At 45.7% G+C, this 23,844-nt stretch overlaps 1 protein-coding gene across 3 annotated transcripts in view; it reads right to left on the reverse strand.

Annotated features, from left to right (window-relative positions):
* NOXO1 (NADPH oxidase organizer 1) overlaps nt 1-23,844 on the reverse strand; it is a 60,838-nt gene that overhangs the window by 15,726 nt on the left and 21,268 nt on the right. For all 3 annotated transcript variants that reach the window (XM_069647303.1, XM_069647304.1, XM_069647305.1), the window contains one exon: nt 3,558-3,729. In XM_069647303.1, the coding sequence (XP_069503404.1) occupies nt 3,558-3,729 (172 nt within the window). The remainder of the gene's footprint in view (nt 1-3,557; nt 3,730-23,844) is intronic.

Below are 23,844 nucleotides of genomic sequence, written 5' to 3' on the forward strand. Positions count from 1 at the left end.
TGCAACCTGTGGCTTTCCAGATGTTCAGGGCTACAACTCCCATGATCCCTCACCATAGACTATGCTGACTTGCTGGCTAGGGCTGATCAGAATTGTAGTTCAAAACTATGGAGCGCCTAAGGCCGAAGACCCCTGAACTAGAGTATGTAAAGGTCTTCTAATGACCAGCTTGTCATATTTGCCCCATGGTAGCATATTCACTGTCATGCAGGGAGGTGCAGGTGCAGTTAAAATCCATGGGGCAAAATGGCTTTGCCTTGATTTTTATGTTATTCGCACCTTACACAGGGGATGGCCAGAGTCTGCATGCAGTGTTCGCACATACCACACATACATGACGATTCTGGTGGAATTGCAATCATCAAGCATGTGCGGGAAGACCGCGAAAATTCTGGCCACCCCATACCTGGCTGAATCCCTTAAAATACATAACCAAAAATCAGTAGAGCCCAACACTTTCATGTGGTTCAGTCAACTACAGCCATACTAGGGAGTTAACTATTACGTGTCAGCAATTTACCGATGACGCACCAGATACACACGGCAGAAACCTTTAGAAACGGACATTTATCTGGTGAAACAACCATTCAACATTACGTGTTTCATAGCAAAAGGTACAGAAGATATAAATGACATCAGAGTTCTGTTTGAAAAATACTGAAGCGCAGATGCAAAATTATACATAGACAAAGTTCTTGCTTTACAAAACAGGTACAACACATTTAAAAAATAATTACAGGAATATACAAAAATCATCCCGCAATTGCCCTGCACTGGGGGACATCCAACCAAAACAAACGGACGTTGAGATATAGAGTGACAGGCATCATGAGGATACAATGTTCCAAAATACTCCCATAATCACACATATTAACTACACCGGTGAACTGTAGCCTGCCTGCTCTCAGTATATTGGGGCATGTGTTCCAAGACAATACCCTAGAATAAACACTGTCACACCATAATTAGCCTCACAAAGGGTTATTTTAGGAGGTTCGGGCGGGGTTACGGATACAGTAAGGAGTGAGTGGACAAAGTTTCCAACGGCATTTGGCATTACTTCCCTTCACCGTGCCCATGCTTCTAGCACTGCGCAGTGTGGGGATGCGCATCCTGAATATAGTTCCCCAATCAGTGCGACCGCTGGATGCAGTGTTGGTGGGACTAAAATCTGGTGAAGGCCTAACCTTCGTGATGCTGGCTATGGTATATTAGGCCTCATTACGAGTTTTCGGGAATTACCGCCAAACTCGTTTATTGTTGCCATCAGTTGGTCCCGCGGGTTTACTGCAGCATTACAAGTGGGGTAGCAGCAGAGTTAGTCCTTCTCTTGCTATGCTGCGGTCCTCTGGAACTCCATCTTGGTGGCAATCCAGACTGCTCCAAGTCTCCTTCAGTTTAGGAAGGTACCATATATATAAAATGGTAACTTGTGGACAAGAAGAAATTCAGATTCATCGTCAGAGGCATGTGTACACAGTTGAGTGGACCAAACGTGGACATCCACGTAAACATGGCATGCACTTGCCTAATCTACCAACGGCTGATTTTATATCTGTAATCTAGTTAACTATTACACAGACAGATTGAGAAGCGGCGCTTTCAATCTTTCCTCTGTGATCGAAAATCGAAGTAGCTTTTTGAGTGTGATTTTAGGCTTAGACTCACCTTGCAGCAAGGAACAATGAGAACATTACACAAACGGATATACCTGTTTTGTTGTGGTTTACAACAGAATCTGTAACAAATTATTTGAAGTGAAAGAGAGAGTGGGCCTCATTACGAGTTTGGCGGCAGCCATGAAGCTATTAGCTCCATGGCTGCCGCCAAACCGGGCTCCTTTACCGGGTTTCCAGAATGGGGAATTACCGGGCCATTCCGAGTTTGGAGGGCCTGGTAATTCTTCCCTCTGGGAACCTGGGCACGGACCTTCCCCATTCCCATCTGAGCCCCCATAGGGCTCAATGGGAATGGGAGAGGGAGCTAACAACGGGCCGATTACGACCGGCCCGTTGTTAGTTCCCTCTACCCCTCGCGGGACCCGGTAATGACGCCTGGTTTTACCAGGCGTCATTACCGGGTCCCCCGAGGGGACCTCTTAATTTCGCAGAACGGGTTTAACGGGTCCGCCTCCATTAGCGGAGCCCATTAACCCGTTCCACGAAGGTCGTAATGAGGCCCAGTGTGTGTTCTCAAATATTACAAAACCAAAGTTATTTTAAATTCAATATTTGGCCCAAGTTTAATTAAAAATGTGGTTTCCATTTACTACTCAAATTTTTTGTTGTGAAAAGTAGCAAACTGTGATTCTCTAAGGCCGGCCGTCTTCTTTGTTGACCGGGCTTGTTTTTTTGTCCCCGTTCAACCCGGCCTTTTTGTGTCAAGCAGCATCCATAGCCAGATATCCCGGGGTACATGCCCTACTAATATTCAGTAACTGAACAATCTAGGCCTTGTTAAGACTAGAAGTCTGAAAGCCAGGCTAGACACATAGTGAAACATACCATGTTTGCTGTATCATAGATGGCAAGTAAACAATGGCTAGACTGTCTGTACCAAAATGCCAGTCTAGCCAGGTAACACATAATGCTTGGTTTATTATAGATTCCCTGTAAAAAATGCCATGCCATAGAGAGAAATTGCTAGACTGGCTGCATGAAAATGCCAGTGCAGCCACACAATAACACTTACTCTTGCTTTGGCAACAGCATTTTTTACTGGGCATTTTTGATAGATGTCTAGTAAAGAATGCAGCTGATCCTATACACACACCCCCGCCTACCAAAATCAGATCCCCTGCCTAGGACAAGCACACGTGCATATACATTCACACACCATTCACAAATGCACCCATACATAATACACCTCCTCATTCACGAACACATTACATAATAATACATAATAAAATACATCTTAATTGCAGCCTCGTTCCGGACTCTGCTCTGCTCTACTGGCACCTCCACCAAAGGCTCTGACTCATGTGCAGGATGAACAGGAGCACTCCAATGTCAGTGCCCCAATCTTTTTAAATGTGTGGGTGGGTGCAGAAGTACCCCCTCCCACATTGAAACATACAGTTCCCCAGCGTGCATCCCCAATTGGCCATGCAAGGCTTGGGAAGCAAAATACCCTGGCCTTGCATGGTCCATTGGCCATGCATGCGGAGAACTAAACTGTCAAAGGGAAACATGTTTCCCTTTCACAGTTTAAGCCAGCCAAGCAGTACTCTCCTCGACTGCAATAGCACCTTGGGGAACGTTCTGTGTTTCTACTGGGCTGGGCAGCTCCTCCATGATGTGCGAGGGTACTAATGGGTCGGTGCCCCCACATCATTATGGATGAGCTGCCCGACTTCCAGGTCCTCATAGGATTCTAAGGCCCCAGACCATGTGGCGCACTGATATTCCCCCCTGTTTTACTGTGGTTTTAGGATCCTTTTCTTTTTTTTCCATTGAAACATTGCCTTATTACATTCGGAAACAGCTAGAAGGCAGCATGACACTGCTAAATCACCCAAAACAAACGAACACAAGTCTCTGCATGCCTCTGGGCCATACCTGTCTTCATGGAAGGATGGATTGAAGTCACACGTCTGCGGCATAAAGAACTGCGTCACATCCTCGCATTGTGAAACGTTGGCATCGGTCTGCAGCAGGTCTCTGGAGTACACCTCCAGCAGCTTGAGGCGCTCCATGTCCCGGTTGGACCTCCTGAATAGAAAAGGCGCGTCTGGGAAGGATCGTTCATGGCAGTTATTCGACTGACATAATACATTATTGAATACATTCTATTAGTCAAGCACATCCCAAAATGCATAATAGCACAGTCGTGGAATGCTCAGAGCATTGCAGCCATTCTGATTCATCAAACTGTAGTCTGTAACTACTCTTATGGGACTGCTCTGTAATCTCTCTGAAAATACAGAGACGGGTACCGAGACCACTCAAAGTATGAACAACACGAGGAGCAACCGCAGCAGGTAACGGAAGGAGAGGGGGCGAGGGCGTGACAGAGGTGGCCCATTCATGGCCCTGGTGCCGGTCAATAATGCAAGTTATTCTCCTTAACTCTCTTCTTGACCCCTAGCCCAGGCCCTATTCAGTCTATAATTAGCATTATTTCAAATCTATGTGAAAATGGACACCATATAATGCAACATTTTATCCAGAACACGTGCACACATATTTTGTGAAACCCACAATGATGTTTACTCGTGTAGCCTATAGAGGAATATAGTATCTTAATCATGTGTACTTGGGAATTTGGGGAGTTCTTTAAGGGGAATGGGAGAAGAAGGGAGGCCTGAGTGGATAAACATGTGATTTTTGAGATTTACAAATATTTTTGTGGAGGCCCGGCTGAAACCAGAAGGCCAGATACGTGGGATCGCTCCAACCTGTAGCAGCAGTGAGTTCGATTGATGGGTCACAGTCTTTTGGTTTACACGTTTTATTTGTGGTCGCCATCAAACGTGATTGTTCATAAACTTGAAACATTTCTAATTGGATTCATGCCAGTTTACACGTACATCTGCATGCGACTTACCATGTTCGGAGGCATGAGGTGTTAGGTTTGAAAGGGACAGATGAATTGGAGAGTGTGTGCCAAGTGGGAATGGAAATGCAGTGCCAAGAAACAAAAGGAAGTTTAAAGGTGCAAGCGGATTGCATGCACAATACCGAGGAGTGGACGGCAGTTCAAGATGGCGACCAGGGCAACTAACGCCTCTGGTGGAAAGATGCAGGGAACTACTTCTGGGTCACAGAAGGCAGTAACGCCTACATAGGGAATGGGAGAGCAAGTCACTTGTTTGGCAACAACCTTTGGAAGTTCTGCTGGTTCCCTGTTCCCTTTCTTTGCTGGTGCATCCAGTGTCAAGCTTGGCTGCCTTGTCCACACTTGACCCCTTCCCTGATTCTGCTCATGTCTCTCTTGCGCTTTGGCAGTGTTTGGGGCTACCATGGCTCCCACTCTGCGCCTGACTCTACTCTATGTAACCCACCTTCCGCTTTACTTGTCCTCACCTTCCATTAGGGTTAAGGGGCAGGGCTGTCAGAAGATGTGGTGAGGCCCGGGGCAAAACATTTGGTGAGGCCCCCTTACATTTTTTTGCACTCGTCCAGCGGCAGCACATCCGCAAACAGGAGACTCGAGAAATCTATGCACTGGTCACCTGGTCAAGCTCTGAATTCGGGCCCAGGTCCCTGACTGTCCTGTTTCAATCCCGCACTGCCTCTTGGCTCCCCTACACTTGTGGTCTGTATCTGTAACCCAACAGTCCCCGCTCTTGCACTTATTCTCCACCCGTTGGCTGCACTTATGAGTACCCACACTTGCCACCCGTTGGCTGCACTCTCGTTTCTCCTTTGTTCCTGCACTTCTGCATCCTACCCCCTCCTCGGCACATCTCCCCTCCCCCTTCCCTGCTCTTGATCGATCTGAATGACACAAGGCCTAGTAAGATCTGTGTTTTGTCCTAGTCTTTTGTTTCTCACTCCTTGCCTTGTCGCGCCTAGAAACAATTGTGTACAGGCATGTTATAAATGCCATATCATATCATTAAGGAGCACCCTGCCCCTGTGTTCCATTAAAACACACATCATACACAGTGACAAACGATGTACAGTGGATGCTGGTACATTTGTGAACTTAAGAGGCTTAAATGTTTGTGCCAATTAGGCAGGATCAACAGAGCACAGTGAGGGAGGCCAAACCAAACAAGGGTTGCTTGAGGGGGGTTCTCACTCCCAAGAAAATGTTTGAATCATTGGGTTAAAAGTATGCATTTTATAGCACTTTCTTTGCAAAATTGGGTAGAAATCCATACAGTTTGCAATTAGTTTTGTATGGAAGCACATGGAAATTCCCAATAGTTGCAAATCACAAATTGTGCATAGGAACATTTTCCAATACATTTCATGCTGCCTTTCCACGCGAGATATGCTAGTATAAAAATATATTCATGCTGGTTGTTCTAATTATGTCCATGCAGGCTGTATCAATATATGCCATTATTACCATGTACGCAGTCTCAGCCAGTAAAAATGCCATGCCACAGAAAGTATATCCAGGCTGACTGTGTACCATAAGTGTTATTACTGGCTAGATTGGCCTACATTCAATGTGGACCAATTTAGCCAAGTAGTATGTTTGCTTCAACCTTGATGCATAGTCCTGTGCATCAAGGGTAAAGCAAAAAGAGCACTGGCAATGCTAACAGTTTGGGCATTTGTGTAGGCATGGGAAAGTCACTCCTGTATTGGTATTAGCTGGCCATTGATAGTGCCAGTGCAAAATGGTTTGAGTACCTGAGCAGCCAATAGCAGTGCCTGGTAAATGCCTGATACTTATACACAAGCCAAAACTGTTGGCCTTGCCAATGCTTATTTTTAAAAGAACTTCAGCGAAAGACATGCATGGTGTTTTTAAATTGAGTGGCCAAAGGCAGACCTGATTAAGACATTTTTATTACACCAGTTACGTGTTTACAACTCCAATGAAGTCATGAACTCTCAGAAGACTCCTTTGAGGATACACTTGCAGGCACATTGAGGGCAAAGTTTGATGGCAAGGCATGTTTAAAGCTAGCTCAAAGAGTTCCAGTGAGGAGGTGTTTTGGGTGGGGAGGGCAGGAACTTTGTGAGAATTGCCATAGGGATTAGCAGAGCCATGAGACGTAATTTCACTGTTAGCACCTGCATTCATATGCACCTTGCAATTACTAGCCTAAAGCATGTCACTGTTAGCACCTGCATTCATATCCATACATTTTTAGGTAATTGAAATCGTGATGTGGGGTTAGCACTTGCATGCCAGGGGAGTGATTAGAAGGGAAGTGGTGACATGAGACATCTCATTCTCACAGCAGTCCTTAAGTGTGACGTTTCAGAAATGAAGGCAAAAGGTAGCTGCTTGTAACATTGAAGCTTTACCAGAATAGTCTCATTCGAAATGTGGAAAGGTGCCCCCACACAAGGACGTTTGCCCCTTCATCACAGCCTCTGACGTTAGCGCCTCTCCCAACATTTGAAGTGTTAGTTCCCTTTCCCCCCTGACATTTTAGCCTAGGTGCACCTCTGATGCCATGAACCCACCCCTTAATCAAGTGGCCCACAGGGCGGCTACATTTAGGGGTGGTGCTGAACACACATTCACAAAAAACACTTTCACCCATTCATTCATCCACCAGTTACACAACTCCATACATGCATGAATACATAAACCAAACACAGCATTGACACAAACACCAACATGCATGCATGCATTCATAAATACACATATACATACTAACTTAATTTAAATACACATATACACTTTTAATTTAAAATAAAAAACACTTACCTTACCTCCATGAACCCTTAAAAAGCATCCACGCAGCCGAGACGTAGACATGCTGCCTGACAAGAGAGAACTCCTCTCCCATCAGCGTGATCACGCTGACAACATGAACACACTGACTAACAAGAGAGAACTCCTTTGTCCTCAGTCAGCGTGGTCACGCTGAGCAACGTGAACACACTGACTGACAAGAGAGAACTCCTTTGTCCTCAGTCAGCGTGGTCACACTGAGCAACGTGAACACACTGACTGACAAGAGATAACTCCTCTCCCATCAGTCAGCGTGATCATGCTGACAACATGAACACAGTGACTGACGGGAGAGGAGCCCTCGCCTGTCAGTCAGCGTGGTCATGCTGAGCAACGTGAACACACTGACTGACAATAGAGAACTCCTCTCCCATCAGTCAGCGTGGTCACGCAGAGCAACGTGAACACACTGACAAGCGAGAACTCCTCTCCAATCAGCGTGATCACGCTGACAACATGAACACACTGACTAACAAGAGAGAACTCCTTTGTCCTCAGTCAGCGTGGTCACGCTGAGCAACGTGAACACACTGACTGACAAGAGATAACTCCTCTCCCATCAGTCAGCGTGATCATGCTGACAACATGAACACAGTGACTGACAGGAGAGGAGCCCTCGCCTGTCAGTCAGCGTGGTCATGCTGAGCAACGTGAACACACTGACTGACAAGAGAGAACTCCTTTGTCCTCAGTCAGCGTGGTCACACTGAGCAACGTGAACACACTGACTGACAAGAGATAACTCCTCTCCCATCAGTCAGTGTGATCATGCTGACAACATGAACACAGTGACTGACAGGAGAGGAGCCCTCGCCTGTCAGTCAGCGTGGTCATGCTGAGCAACGTGAACACACTGACTGACAAGAGAGAACTCCTCTGCCATCAGTCAGCGTGGTCACGCTGAGCAACGTGAACCCACTGACTGACAGGAGAGGAGTCCTCTCTTGTCATTCAGCATGTCCACGTTTTCAGCTGAATGACGGGAGGCAGCAGAGCCCACTTCTGAGCCCTGCTGTCTCTCATTATTTTGCTGTTTGTTGCGGAGCCAAACGGCTTCGCAACAAACAGCTAAATCATTGCTGGGGCAGAGAGCAGACAGCACAGTCCCCCGTGTGAATAAATGACACGGGAGACTGTGCTGCCTTCCACTTAGGAGAGGGGGCTGCGAGGCCCCCCGCAAGTGCGAGGCCCGGGGCAGTTTGCCCCCCCTGCACCTCCCTCTTGATGGCCCTGTTAAGGGGCCAGGCTGGATCAATGCTCCACCTGTACCCACACTGCTCTAATTATAACGGATCTCCGCAGGTAGGAGGACCTTTTCCAGAGTTGGCACATTTCACCTGTCAATGTCCTCCATTACTCTGCTGACCTGAGCTACAAACATGAGTTACCCCTGGACGTTCCTCTTTATTCTCAAGCTACAGCTTTTCCCTCTTTTGGCTGACTGGCAGAGCTCACAGAAAACGCTGTCTCTATGGTTAGGGATCCTACTGCGGCAGCGCAGAATTTATACTAAGCCTTGGCCCGGATGAGCAGCATGAACTGAAGCAGACTGCCCATCCTTCTCCCCCTTGTAGTCTCACCCAGCACAGTCAGGTTCTTTGGTGAAAGCTCAAGGGGAAGGATAGCTCAGTGCAGTAGGCTGCTATTCGACAATATAGTCATTTGCCATTAATACACATTTTGGGAACAGAAAAGTTACAATAAATCAAAAAACATAATTCATTTGTGACTAAAGAATAAATATATAGTATAAAAATCATTGCTAAAACCTGGAATAGGTTCTAAAATCATGTGCTCGGTACAATCCACATTAGTTTAGCACCATTTAACGTGTCGTTTAACAGACTCATAAAGTGCAGACAGGCTGGAAAGTGCTCGAGTATCATAGCACAAGTTTCCAACTTTTATGTTTTTCGCCCTTACTTGCCAAGCCTGGGCGAGATAACTTGCCACACAATAAACCACTTTCATAGCATCACAGTTTTCAAAAAGTTGGAGCACGAGACTTATACAACGTTAATGTTAATGTTAAAGGATATTTGTACCGCGCACTATCAGCACCGGAGTGCTCTGGCGGCTCTGAAAAAGGGAAGGGGGGAGTGAGTTAGTGGGAATAAGCTGGAAAAGTGCAAGAGAGCAGTGATGTGCTGTTGGCAGCCTCAGCCCGGTGGGTCTGTTGGCTGGGCTTGGGGTGTTTTACGGTCGGTAGTTATCATGTGCTGTTGTGCGTGTCCATGTGTGGTTTGTTTTGTTGTTGCAGTGTAGTGAAGTTTGTGGGGATTGTTGTGTTTTAGGCTTGTGGCTGTGTTTGGATAGAGTTTGAGAGGTGTATGCAGAGGGTTGAAATTGTTAGTGGATTGGTTACTTGGCATTGCTGTCCTTGCAATTATGCCTAGGTGTGATGCCCGCTATCATTCACTATTCCATCTGAGTGTGGCACTTGCTAATCTTCAATATCCTATCTATATGCGAGGTAGGCTAGTGATCACGTTTCCATGTGGCACTTGGTAACATTGACAGTTTCATCTAAGTGTTGCGCATGCTAACATTCACATTTCTATCTGGGTGCGATGCAGGCTAAAGTTAAGAATTCCATCTAAGTGTGGCGCATGCTAACATTCACATTTCTATCTAGATGCGACACAGGCTAAAGTTAAGAATTCTAAGTGTGGCACATGCTAACATTCATAATCCTATCTATATGCGACGCAGGCTAAAGTTAAGAATTCCATCTAAGTGTGGCACATGCTAGCATTCCCAATTTCATTTAAGTGTGGCACATGCTAACATTCATAATCCTATCTATATGCGACGCAGGCTAAAGTTAAGAATTCCATCTAAGTGTGGCACATGCTAGCATTCCCAATTTCATTTAAGTGTGGCGCATGCTAACATTCATAATCCTATCTACATGCGACGCAGGCTAAAGTTAAGAATTCCATCTAAGTGTGGCACATGCTAACATTCAGAATTTCATTTAAGTATACAATGTATACCATACATGTTACATATTGTTTTTAAAAACGTACATCGAGCTACTCGATAGCCCTGGCAAAAGAAGATGAAATGTAGCAAACATTCCTTAGCTGGTCCACAAACTGAAACTAGATGTCCCAAAGTTGCGCTTCTCTGAAGCATGAATGATAGAGACTGACTTGTATTTTGTATGTATACAAATTTGTGGAAATGTATTGTTGTGCAGTATATAGCACTGAAAAAAATAATGCATAAACATAGTTAATTCACTATTTCACCGAACAAACACGAACAAGAATTCAAAAATTGTGCAACTGGTCAGTTTGAATGCTCGATAAGTCACAAATCTCTTTTTTCTTTATGCAATTCTTATAGGGCTCTTATTTGAATCGACTTAGTTCTAAACACTTAAGTGGTCTCATTGGTCTCCTTATTGTGGGACATCTTGTTTCAGTCTATGTTCGAGCACAGGTCAGCCTCTGTGGCAACCCTTAGTTACAGCATCTCTGATCACCAAAATTAGAGCTCTTCTTTATTTTTCAACCTCAGGGGCGCCAGCACTGTTCCAAAAAGGCTGACATTTCTTCTTTCAACCCTGGTCCACAAACTGTACACTCTCATTTTCATCAGGAGACCATTTTTCGGTACGGTATGCCAAGTTCAATTGAGAAAATCTAACCCTTATGTAAAGGCTATGTGCAAATGGGAGCCCCATAGTTGGCTTGTGAGACAAGTAATACTTGATGTTACTCTCATGCAATCATTGATTAACTCTGCCTCAATCAGTCTCCGGGAGATGTTTTTTGATTTGGGTAAATCACCCTTGGTGATTCCCTGGGGGTTCTGCCAGAGATCTCCCAGTTCCATTTGCACCAACAGATTTTTAATGTGCTGAAACCAAGGCAAAGATCTGCCACCCTCAGGCTCCAGAAGGTGGGATGTAGCATCCCGATATATTTGCAGCTCTGGGACCAACCACAATCTCAACCAGAAAAATACCTGTCTGAAAAGAAACTCTTTCTGGATTGGCCAGAAGCCCTGCTTGATGCTTTCATCAAGTTGCAGGCATACCGGCATCTGGCCACTTTAGCTGCAGTGGAGCTGATGCCTAGACATTTGAGTCGATGCAATACCACAGGAGGTCTGCATCAAGTCGGTTTGAAAGTGCCGGCTCCTGATGGATCAGGTTGGCATTCAGGACAGCGTGACGATGGCTTCCAAGGATTTGGGGCCGCTGTAGAGTCAGCAGCAAGATGATGGCTTTGCTGGATCAAGTCAGCGTTAGAGCAGGCGAGTCAATAGCTTCCAGCAGTTGAGTCAGTGCTTGAGTCAGTTGCTCCCACGATGTCGAGGCTGCAATCAGGTCCAGAGGAGCCAGTGTGCTCCAAAGGGTTGTGCTGGCATCTAGACAGCCTGAAGTGCAGCAAGCAGTCCAAGCAGTCTCAAGTTGCTGTAGTGCCAAAAGCAGCACTGCAGGTCCTGTGGTGGCTTGCAGTTCATTTAGTGCAGTTGATCTGGCTTAAAGGAGTCTCGAGGTGATGAAACAGGATTCCAAGATGCTGGTGGATTTCTGGATTGCTAGGGGTGGGGCGATCCATGGCCTCCAGGAAAAGGTGAGTCTTTTATTTCTGCGTGTCGACTCCAGGAATTTGGCTGGCCCAACAGGGGACGCTTTGCCTCCAGTGAGCGGGGCCCATATTCCAGCCAGCAGAGAGGCCTTGCTCCATAGCAGGTCACCACTACTGTTCCTTGGGGATGGTTAGGGGACAGAGCTTCCATCAGCCTTCGATGCCTTTTATCTTTACCTCTTGGGCAGAGGACTTTGGAGTAGAATGTACTATCAAAATCGGTCCTGTGAATCCTTCTTGTCTTCAGAGTTCAAGGATGAATCAAGGAAGGCCTTGTAAATGCAAAAGGGCATGGTGTATTGGTTCAATGCACTGCTGTTGGAAGGGGTCCAATACAGGCTGCTGTAACAAGTGCCCTTTGCCTTCTGACGTCAAAGCCAGAATACCTAGGAAGTGGCAGAGAGCCCTTACAGAAACCAGGATGGTGGTGCCCCTCTCTCAGCCCACCTCTCCCTTCTGGCTGCTCTAACTCTTTCCCCCCGTCTCACGTCTGCAGGCTTCAAATGGATTGCAGTGGCCAGTGCCCTGGTATGAGTGTTGTTTTATTATGTCAGCGCTGCCTTTGAAGCACCAGCCCCCACAAGGTCTCCTAGTGGGGGTAACAGTGCTCCCACAAAGCGGTTGTGGAGTCAGTCGGACCAGACACTAATACACATCAGTCCTGTCATAGCGGGGCCCTTCTCACACAGCTGACACTAGTGTGATATCAAATTGAGGTTGTGGTTTAATTGTGTGATCCTGGCAGCCACAGTGCCACAACTGGGTATGGCTTATATTTACAGATTTGTGGGGCCACCAGACTAACTAGGTTATACAATTATCATGATTTAGATTAGAGGTGCAGACAGTTAAAATCCACCTCTTTCTGCAAGGATTTAGTGATCCAGCAGCAGTTAGGAATGTACATTTTACCTTTGAACCTGCCCTGTTGCACTGGCACATGTTTGTACAATTTTGACATGGAACATTTATGCAAAGGATACTGATTAGCAGATCTCCTTTTTTTACACAGAATTACCTGCATCATTTTATGTAACAAAAATATAAAAAAGCTAATGCTATTATGCTCTCACCAGCTGGAGCTGACACAATGATGACTCGCCATCGAGAACGCACGACTTGACCTCCGGACGCCAGCTCAATAGTAGTAAAGCACCTAGAATCCTGGTTCAACCTTGTTGAATCTTAATGACAAGATCCAAAATGTATTTTAAGAGGCACTGCCCACTGGCTGCGTTAAGAACCATAGTGACTTTAAAGCTTCTTTTCTCTGCCTTTTAAAAGAAACATTTTTGATCATAGATATTGCCTGAACATCCTGTTCATCAACCAGAGTCCCCTTTGTTCTCAAAGTCACTATTCTCTCTGTTTCCTTTACAGGGTGGGTCCTTAGTGCTTTTATTAGTTGTGTGCATTGATTGTTTTGATTAAAGTCTCTATTTTTATAATGCCTTGGTTGGCCATTTTCTTTTGTTTTGATACCACCGTTCTTTACTTGTTTGCATGTCAACTGTATAAGCTCACTCACCTTCTGAAGAGCACAGCCTGCCCATGGCTGACTTTACCAAAAGAGGAGAAGGAGGCGTACCTGTTAGGCTGTGCCTGTTCCACCTTTATGACTGGGATCGCTGCTTGTTTAGTAGTGGTGTGGGACTGAGTAGGCAGTGTAGCCACTACACAACCATTTATTCCTGCGGAGCAGCATATGTATATATTTTTTTGCATTTATATAGCGCTACAAACCCCAGGTATCTGAGCGCAGCTTATTTTTACCCATGGTGTGTTGTGCTTATGTATCGACCTTGGAAGGATAAAAGGCTGAGTATGACCCTGCCGGGATTCGAACCTGCGACTGCAGGCTCTGCACAGATGTCAAAGCAAGCACTCTACTCGCTGCGCTATCTGATCGGCAAAAGTAGTCATTTCATCACTACATGTTTATCCACGACTTGCTTATGAGAAACAATCACGAGGCAACATTGCAATAAAGATACATGGCAATGCCATTAAGCCGAGGGAGGACTTGGGAGAGCCACGCATAAAACATCCACCTGTCAGTCCCAGTAAAACGCAAGAGGGTATCGCTGGAACTCAGCATTGCAGTATTACAATAGACGCCTTTGTGGCGCCATATACAGAGAGGGATGTTATGGGACAGGAAGCATCACGCAGATTTCTGTCACTTCGGGCTCTGGAGCAATATTTACCCTCTGATAATGGAGCAATATTTACCCTCTGATAAAAACAGCAGTGGCAGTACTGGTTGAGCGAAGCATTTGCTCAAAAACAACACTGGTACTGTGTTCTCTGTACCTCTGCCAAGGCGTGGAAAAGGTTACTTTATAACTGTGGGTGTTGCTTAACTTTGCAAAATGGGAACCCAACAAGCTCGATGTGAATGGCTCTAAAGAACTGGCTGAATGTGCAAAACAGGAAAACAATGGCTACTGGATGACAACCCGAAAACATCCCACAGGTGAGATGTTTGAGAACTCATGTCAAGTGTTACAAACAAAGAAACCCTGCTTATGACCTTTCACACATTTCCGGGGTTTTGGACTACAACTCCCATCTGGCTGTATAGTCAATGGTGAGGCATCATGGGAGCTGTAATCCAAAACATCTCAAGAGCCACAGGTTGCACACCCCTGGAATGATCAAGGTAGCCCTTAGTGAACAATTTTCTTTTGGAAAAGATACCCATTTTAATGACAGTGCCCACAAGTGAGGGTGTCACCAGAATGTAGAGCTGCATAGGCCATGCCAAGGTCCTGTTGCAAATTGAAACGAATGTAGAGGTCACCGGGCACACAGGCTGGTAGTGGGACTACACAGCACCACCAGGGATGTAGAGAGGCACAGTCAACAACATATTGTTGGGCAATAAGCCTGGAAACTCTTGCTAATGTGCCCTGCTCAACCTGTGCCATGCCTATTATACCCCTGCAATCGTGTGATGACTTTTAGAAAATTAAGGTGAATTTAAAAACGTCCTGTTCCGTATCGGTGCTAATAAAATGTATTCCAGGCAAACATCAGGACAGTTTTGATATGGCCTAACTTGAAGAGCAAATGTGTAATTGCTGAATATGCCATGGGCCTTTTCACTGCATTCTATCAACCATCCTTGTAAGGAGGTCAAAAAGGCCAACAAGCCAAATGTATACATATTTACATTATACATAAGTACAGGGACGTCATTTCACCAGCACGTCCCTTCGCCGCCCCCAATGACATCACAGGAAGTGATGTCATTTGACCCCACACTCTTGTGACATCACAGGAAGTGGTGGCACACGACCTTTCGCCACTTCACATTACAGGACGTGGCATCATGTGCTTTCATACACAACTCAATAATACTTTGCACAAAACATCTGCCATTCTAGTTTTGTTCTACTGCTGGCAACTGGTAGTTATTGCTGTCTTCTGGATATTTGTTGGACTATTTTATTTAACCAGTAGAATTATCTTGGTTTTCCACTGAACATTTACACTCCAATATCCTAGAAATCATTTACCTCCATGTGCAGAATGCCCTCCGGGGTTATGATAGCAGTGAGATCATTGCCTCACATGGCATGCATGGATCAGACAAAGGAGAGAGTAAGACTAGAATCCGATTGCTTCCCATTGCGCATGTCACTCGTGTATTTCCTGTGGGATGGAGGGCATCCCGGTCCATCACTCAGATCAAAGTGCACTGCAGTCCAGAGAAGTGGATTAGCAAAAAGCGCCCAATGGAAATGTCACTGGCAAATTGGTGCAATAAAGCGACACATAACATAACAATAGTATTAACTGAATTTAGAAAAAACACAGCATAGGAATACCCATTAGACAGACCCACAAATGTCGACAAAAACAATTTTTCTGTATCAGAATGGGCGTACACAGAAAGAAAATTGCATTTCTTAGCAGTTGATCACAGAGTTATTCACCTCTAGATGCAGAGCTTGTATACCAGAAAACACCATGTATGTGATTTAGAAATCGTACTAATACCCAGAATATACCTTTCTAACAACCACAACCCATTGCAGAAGAGGAGGAAATTGATATATAAAATATGAACATTGGTGCATCCTACAAATTGAACACTTTTACGCAACAAGACAACTCTATTGGTGGAGCCTGCAAAATAAGTTCAAAACGGGCTAGTGTCCGGCAGAAATGCCTGAGCCACGGTTGATAAAGTACCACAAAATAGTGGAATAATTACACCTGGTATAAAACGGTGATGCCATTACGTGGCACTCAGTAATAAAGTTAAGACTGTTTTGTACACAATACTAAAGTGAAATGGTGCAGTGGATGAATGCATCTATGGCAGATATCTTTGGATTAAAGCGCTATATAAACCTAATAAACATAAACATCTTCGTGGGCCCCACTTTCTCAGGTGTGAGTCCTGGCAGGCCCACTTAACATGTCGCCCTTCCAAAGTTGACATAACGAACACCAATGGCGTTGGGTAATCACGTCTGTTATCACCTGGATACGTTTCAGTTCATGAAGCGGGCAATGTAAGTGTTGTGAATTCTGTGTCCTTTTACAAATACTGATTAGAATACTATACAGAAGTATCTTAATGTACACATCTGAAAATCAAGGAAACCAGGAGGTAACCACACACACCTCAGAGAGCAGTGTTGACCAATTGAGGAAATATTGATGATGAGCAGACACTGTAGAATGCACCGGTGAAGCCACGCAGAAAGCACAAGGGCAGGTTGACTGACTGGCGCTGGGTGGTGCCATGTGTGTATCGGTCAACCGGATATCCCAATGAGAAAAACCATAACAAGTACAAAAAAATGAGTTTGATGGCCTCAATGTGGCACGCAAGAATGGGGCCTTCACCACTACTCACAGTACCAAGCAGAACCTACCACACGTATACACGCATTGGCAAAGCCAATTGTTTTTTGCGTTGTGTAGGCGTTTGCCAGACAGTGTCATAATTGTACTATCTGACCAAAAGATAGATATAGTGCGATTACCAGTGCAGGCAATAGCAGTGCCAGGCAAATTCCAATGTAATACCTGTACACGGGACAAAAATGTGGCTTTGCCAATGTTTGTTTTTAACAATACACCTCTGCAAGGAACAGATATACATCAAGTGGCTGAAGGCATGCTTGCTTAAGACACATATTACACCGGTAACACATGCATAGCTGCAATTAAGCTAAGCAGAAAGCTTAGAACTAACATTGTCAGGAAAACGTTTGAAGTTACTGCTTGATAGAGCTATTTCAAAGAGATCCCACAAGGGTGTGTTTTGGGCGTGGAGGGGCAGGTAGTGGGTGAGCATGGCTACAAGGATTAGCATGGGCAGTCGATGGTAGGTAAATAAGCAAAAACCCACTAGATGGGTGTCACTCCTAACATGCCATCTCCCTCCAAGCTATTCTCCAGCTCACTCGACCTACTAATAGCCGAGAAGCTTAGGGGCTACAACCAAAAAGGCTAGCTAGCCCCCAGTCCCGACAGTCCCAAAATTAGCATAGCCCCGGATCTTTTCCAGGCCTAGCAACACCCCTGTCTGGACCTTTGAGATGTGAACGCCGCGTTTCTAAACGAGCAGGCTGTATGTGTTCTCAGTCCAACAGTTTTCCACATGAGTACAAAGTAAGTTCCTAGGGATCCCAATAGTGTGAACGCTGGACTCGCAGCTCTGCAGAGAAGGCTGCGACTCCTAGCAAGACCCAAATCAGGGTCAACAAGACGGATGCAATGATGTTTGGCCTGTTTACCTCCAAGGCGCGTTCGAGCTCACAAAACGGCGGCCTTTCTGCTAGATGTTCTCTGTTTCAGCAAGCATGCTGCTCCCACAGAGCAAACAGTGTCTGTTTTCCTTGGCTCCTGGAGATTCTTCTTTTCCAGCTATACCCTCTAAAAATGTGTTGCCATCTTCTTATGTAACTTGATATTTGTATAGCGCCTTACTGCAACCTATGGCTTGTGAAAATCAAAAAGGGCGGGACCTATGAGAGTTCGGCTTTTCAACTAACGGTATTTTAAAATAGTTTTCGTTCACCTGTCATGTGAAATCAACAAAGCGCGATTAGCGAATAACAATGACTGCTTTTGAGAGGAACGATGTTAACCACTTGCAGGAAAATACTTTTGTCAGATGCTTTCTTGAACTCCTTGTGATATGCCCCCCATGCCTACAAGCACTTGGATATAAATGTGTGCATATACATGAGAACTTAAAATTCAGGGGCCGATTCATGGAATTTCATGCAGAAATCACGCAAGGGGCGCGTGCCGAGAAGGACACTGCGCGAGCCTGCGCGCAGAAGAAAAAAGGAGTGCCCCGCGGATTCATGGAATTGTTCAAGCAAAGTAACCGTATTTACAAGTCATGGCTGGAATGTCCCCAACACGCCCACACACAAAGCAAAAAAACTGCCAGATCAGCTACCTTTGCGCGCTCCCCTGGGCGTGAATGCACGCACGCACCCTTCAAACAGTGTGTGGGGTCTCCCGTAAGCAGGCCTGCGACTCAGGGACCCTGCGCGCAGTTCACCATAACTGTACCCGGCACTCGACAACATGCGTGTAAAAAAATCATAACCCAGCAATAACTCTGGAAATGTGCGTGCAAACCCACATAAACGTTCCTGCACCCGGCTACTCTGCTTACGCGCACCCCTACCTTACATCGGAACCCCAATTGAGTACATGCACCCCAAAGTCTGACATGCGACCCCACCTGCATGCTAAAAATCCTACGTGCAAGTGTACTTACGCCTGCCTTTGGTTCGCAGATCGAATGAAGGACTTGCGTGGCCATTTCCATGCCGAGACATTGCGCAATTGAATCCATGAATACGTCTCGTTGCGCACAATAGTGGGCATGCGAGCGACTGCCTCCAGGCCGTCTCTCAGAACACCCACTTCTTTGCAAGTTCTTCCCCATTTTTGGTGTCCGCCCTCTTCCCAGCCCTTGGCGCAGACCACGTCCACGCTCTGCTTGGAGTCTCGCGCAAGGCCCTCGACGGCTCGCACAGACGTGCCGAGCCAGCACGAAATCCACACAAGTCCAGGGAAAGTACAGCGCATTCGGTTCCATGAATCGACAAAGGCAGATTTGCGTGCAGTTGCAAGTGCCCTAATTTTCACGCAGAAAATTCCATGAATCGGCCCCTTAGACTAAACCTAAAACGTGTCAGTGATTTAATATTACCTTTCAATTGTAAAGCGCCCAAATGCAGTTCCTGTTCCTGTTGTCTTGTAGCACTGCGACAGCTCATATTGCATTGCTGTTGCCTTGTAGCCGGCATGGACTATCTGGGTGTGCAGTGTTGCACAGGTCTGAGTTTTGGGCAGACCGTAATCCGATAATGCATAAGAATTTACAGCACATACATGCATTGCGTAGCAATTCACACCATAAACAAACTTCGCATAACGTTACCAAGCATAGCATAACCACGCAGCATAGTGCAGCAAAACATAATGTGAAACAGCATAGCATTACGACACACCGCATATTAAAACAAAGCATAGCAAAACATGTTGCAAACTATGCATGTGGTTCACCCTAGTAAATTGCCTGTGACCATAATATTAGATTTACAAGACTCTTCAAGACTCAGGCGCATACCCAGAGCCCCACGTATGCTTATAAGATCATGTTTGCAAAGCACAGATTGCACCATTTTGCAGTCCTATTGCCCTTAATAATAACAACAAATATTCTCGATATGTACATGCAATTCACAAAATGAAAATGTTCTTTTGAAATGAATAAATGGCTTTTTAAAAAATGCAGAAAATATCAATATACCTTGCTTCTCGAAATAAAATGTATTTTTGTTCCACAAAGTTGAATGGACAGTCCTAAAGTGGAAAGCTTCAAAGGTAGCTCGGCAGGTTGAGTACATGTTGCTGAGATATTTTACATTGTTTGAAGTCCGCATTTTAGCCGAATGCCCGAGGGTACACCCTATGCACACTTATGCTGTGTGACCCAATGGCTGCATCCTAATTGAGAGAGTCTTGTCTGCCTGGCCTGGGCCTCTGACATTGCTTGGGCCAACCTTTCAGATCATATGCAAATCAGTCTTGGTCCCAACCCAAAAGGCACAGTTCAGCCTGTACTGCTTGATCGTTTCCCTGATGCACAAGACCACAAGAAACCCTCAACATAGTTCTGTCTCATTGGGCATCATCGGTGAGTTGTAGCCTGGATCTCTAGGCCCAGCAGGCTTTGTACCCACATCTGGGCACAGCCTTCACACCTGGGTGCTTAAATCAAAACCAAAGGGGTGAAGGCTGGAAAGTTAAGAATTCATCTTCACCATAGCTCTGCCATTACTCTGGACAACCCTCCAGACCACCGGTCTCAGCCTGCCAAGCCATTACAGTAAGGGGAAAGACTACATGCAAATCCGGCTTGGTCCCACCCCAAAAGGGGCAGTCCATCCCGCACTGCTAAGTCACATCCCTTCTGCACCTGACCCTGAGCATCTCCTGGCGTATTCCAGCCTCATTGGGCATCATTATTCAGCCGCTGCTTGGGTTTCTGGGTCCAGCAAGCTCCGAACCCATGCATGGGAATAACCATTACACACGGCAGGCAACGTGCTTGGTCCAGCCACCCTATCTGCTGTTGGGCACAGTGACTCTTCTACTCTGCCAAAAGCGAGCCCCAAAGTCTTCATCATGATTCAATTGACGAGTTTTCACATGACTAATTCCTCTGTTTTGTTAATGGCCCATTTCTGAATTGGCTCCCGGTTTAGTGCCAGTGGCGACCAATTTTGCCCTTCAGCATTTCAAGCCCACGAAGGTGGCAATTTTTCATTATTAGTAGGGGGGCAGAAAACCCCTGCACTTTCCTACACACCTTGAATATGAACAAGCAACAGAGCCCAACCCTTCCTGAAGTCGAAACAGTGCATTTAAAATCCCCCTCCTTCAGACACACCTTGAAAAAGTCCCAGGATTTACAGGCTGCTCTGAGCAATTACATCTCAGCAACATGTACTCAACCTGCTGAGATGCCTTTGCAGCTTTCCGCTTTAGGACTGACCACTCAAATTTCAAAGAATTTGACATGGGATGTTGCACAAAATCCCAGCATTGCCAAAAGTGCTGTTCTAGCACGTGACTTAAAGGCCGTTTATCTCCAAGGTCATTGACACCACCCACAGCCTGATTTTGGGTGCACTGTCAGAAAGAAACGCCTGTAAAAACCTCTATGGGGAAAAGTGAGGTCCATGCCCTCGTTGCTAAAGAACTAAGAGGGCCGTTACCCCGTCGCACCTATGCCACCGTCGGCAAAACAAGCCGGATATGAGTCACAAGGAATCCTTAAAATAATGGGCTTTGGTCTAATTGACCTCTTGGGGTGGAGAAACACTGTAGCAGTGAACCCTTTCTTATGTGTCACGACCAGGCCTTTCACTGGGCCGGGGCTAACTTGGGCAGAGCCCTGGCAATCTCCATAAACACCGTCCAAAGGGAGGTGCTGCCTCGGCACCGGAGGCGGTTCTCCCGCGCAGCCAGAGAGCGCGCTCCAGGAGATAGCGACGGCTGTATCGGACCAATGGGGAGTCGCCTGCTCTTCAAGTAGGTCACGCCAACCCTCAAAGCCGAGCATTGAAGCTGTCCAACTGAGAATACATGGTTTGTGTTTGCAGACATTATTCTGTTAGGGTAGTTGTCAGGGACGTCAGTTCACCAAAAAGCCTGGGGTAGCGGAAGTGACATCACATGACCTTTCACCTCTGATGACATCCCAGGAAGTGACATCATGGGAAGCAATGAAACACAACCTTTCACCCCTTGACAAAATAGAAAGTGGCATCACATAGCATTGTTCTTAAGTACAGTACGAAAAATATGGTTACGATATCACTATAATGTGACATACATTTCATACAAGAATGGATCACCATATGTATTGTTAATATCAGTGTGTATAGGCCCATTTTACCAAAATACTGTGAAGGCAAGTAGACGTCCAAGGCCAAATGCTCGTTATGTGTTATTATATAGCACTTACGCCTTTATAAAGAACAAATATACATAGAATATCACCCAACCTGTGTTGGTACTCATTTATCAACCTCAGAAGGATTAAAGGCTCAGTTGAGGTGTTTAAGAACAGACTAATTCAGTGACTCACCCTAGGAAGAGTGCCTGAAATAAACCTTTAATGAGTCTAGCAATTATTATCTAGAATTCCAGAAAGACAAATTATTTGTTTTTCCTATTCTTTCTTATTTAGGGTCACTACTCAAAGTGTTACACTTGTGGAACCCCCTCTTTTTTTGCCTGAACAAGAAAGCCAGCCACTCCAGAAACAAATAGTCACATAGTGCTGGCTACAGCCCAGGGGTTACACCTAAAAAAACAACAACTAAAAAATCTTATTTTTCTGGGGTAACAAGGGAGACCACAGGGGTAGCAAGGGAGCCCTCAGGGGTCGCAGTTGCGACCACTGGCGACTCACAAATGACGTCCTTGGTAGTTATTGTCACAAATGAAATGAGCGCCACATCCATTGTGCGTTAGATGCCTGCGACGGTTGCGCGCTTAAATCCCTGTCTGACATATTTGTCAAATAGAAAAATCGGTGGTCATTTTTATGTTCCCAAAATGCTTTTTGGCTTTCAACAAAAGATCCAAGGAGCCTCATTGGTGCTATTTGTCCAACTCCCCTGTCCTCAAGGTGAGTTTTTAAAGAGTGAGGGTGATTTACTTATTGATTGAGTTACTTCTAAACTTAGTGAGAGAGTGATTTATTCACAGAATGCGATTTATTTACAACCTGAGCGGAGAGAGATTTAGTTACAATGCGCAGACTGAAGGAAAAAAAATTACTCGAGACCATGTTGAGTGGCCCAAAATAAACGTTTTCAGACTCTCGTGACTTATTGTTTGGGGTGGTAGCCTTTGCCCTCCCTTGAACCATGCTCAGCGCTCTTTAGGCCACGAATGCCACGCCCCCTTGTAAGGGCTGCCACTCAATTTCTGTTCAAATGAAACCACTGGCGTCAGTTTAGTACATGCGCGTCATGCAGACATTAGGCATGACAAAGTTAACTACGGCCACAATTAGCACAACCGCGTGGCGTGTGAATGCATTGACAAATGCTGGGGTTACCCACACAGCAGAGGAAATCAAAGGGCTATTAATCAGCAAGACGTGTCATAAGCTCTGGAATGCTGCCCGGAATAATTGCAGCACAGTAATGACAGTGTCACCTGGTTTCTAATTTTAGTCTCAGGGCAATGACCTGGTTTTACCTTCAATGTTTATCATTGCTATTTCCTCAACGAGGCCATAGAAATGATGCCTTCCCGCCACACGCATTACTCCTGGGGTGCAGCAGGCACGTGGCGCGCGAGAAGAGAAACACAGTCATATTTATTTATTTTATGCCAAATCACTCGGCCGCCTTTATTACAAAATGCGACAGTAAAATGCATGTATTTATTTATTGATTTGTAAATCAAATCCAGATTAATTTCTCACAAACATTTCTACCCTAGGAAAACAATACACTGGGAATTACCTGTAATTAATCAAGCATGCCAAATCAGTTGGTTGTGGAGGGGTGCCCTCATCCAGGCACTCCCCCTTGCCCTGGAATCTATCCCAGGAGACAGGAGTACCCCTCCGGAGCCCTCTGTCTACTGGCCCGGGCCGGGAGCCAGGCGCTGAGAATTCGCTGCTCGCCACCCGCACCACCAGCAACGCTGCCCCGCCATTCTGTCAGGGCTTGGATTGATGGGACAGGCAAGGGGCATGGCCAACAAGAATAGAAAAATATGCCCTTTTTTCTTTTTGTCAACTCAAATTCTGGTGCCCATTGGGGTCAAGAAGGTTTTATCCAGGTTGCCTTGT

Source organism: Ambystoma mexicanum, chromosome 2q (assembly GCF_040938575.1).
Source record: "Ambystoma mexicanum isolate Mex_15411 chromosome 2q, UKY_AmexF1_1, whole genome shotgun sequence".
NCBI classification, from domain to species: domain Eukaryota; kingdom Metazoa; phylum Chordata; class Amphibia; order Caudata; family Ambystomatidae; genus Ambystoma; species Ambystoma mexicanum.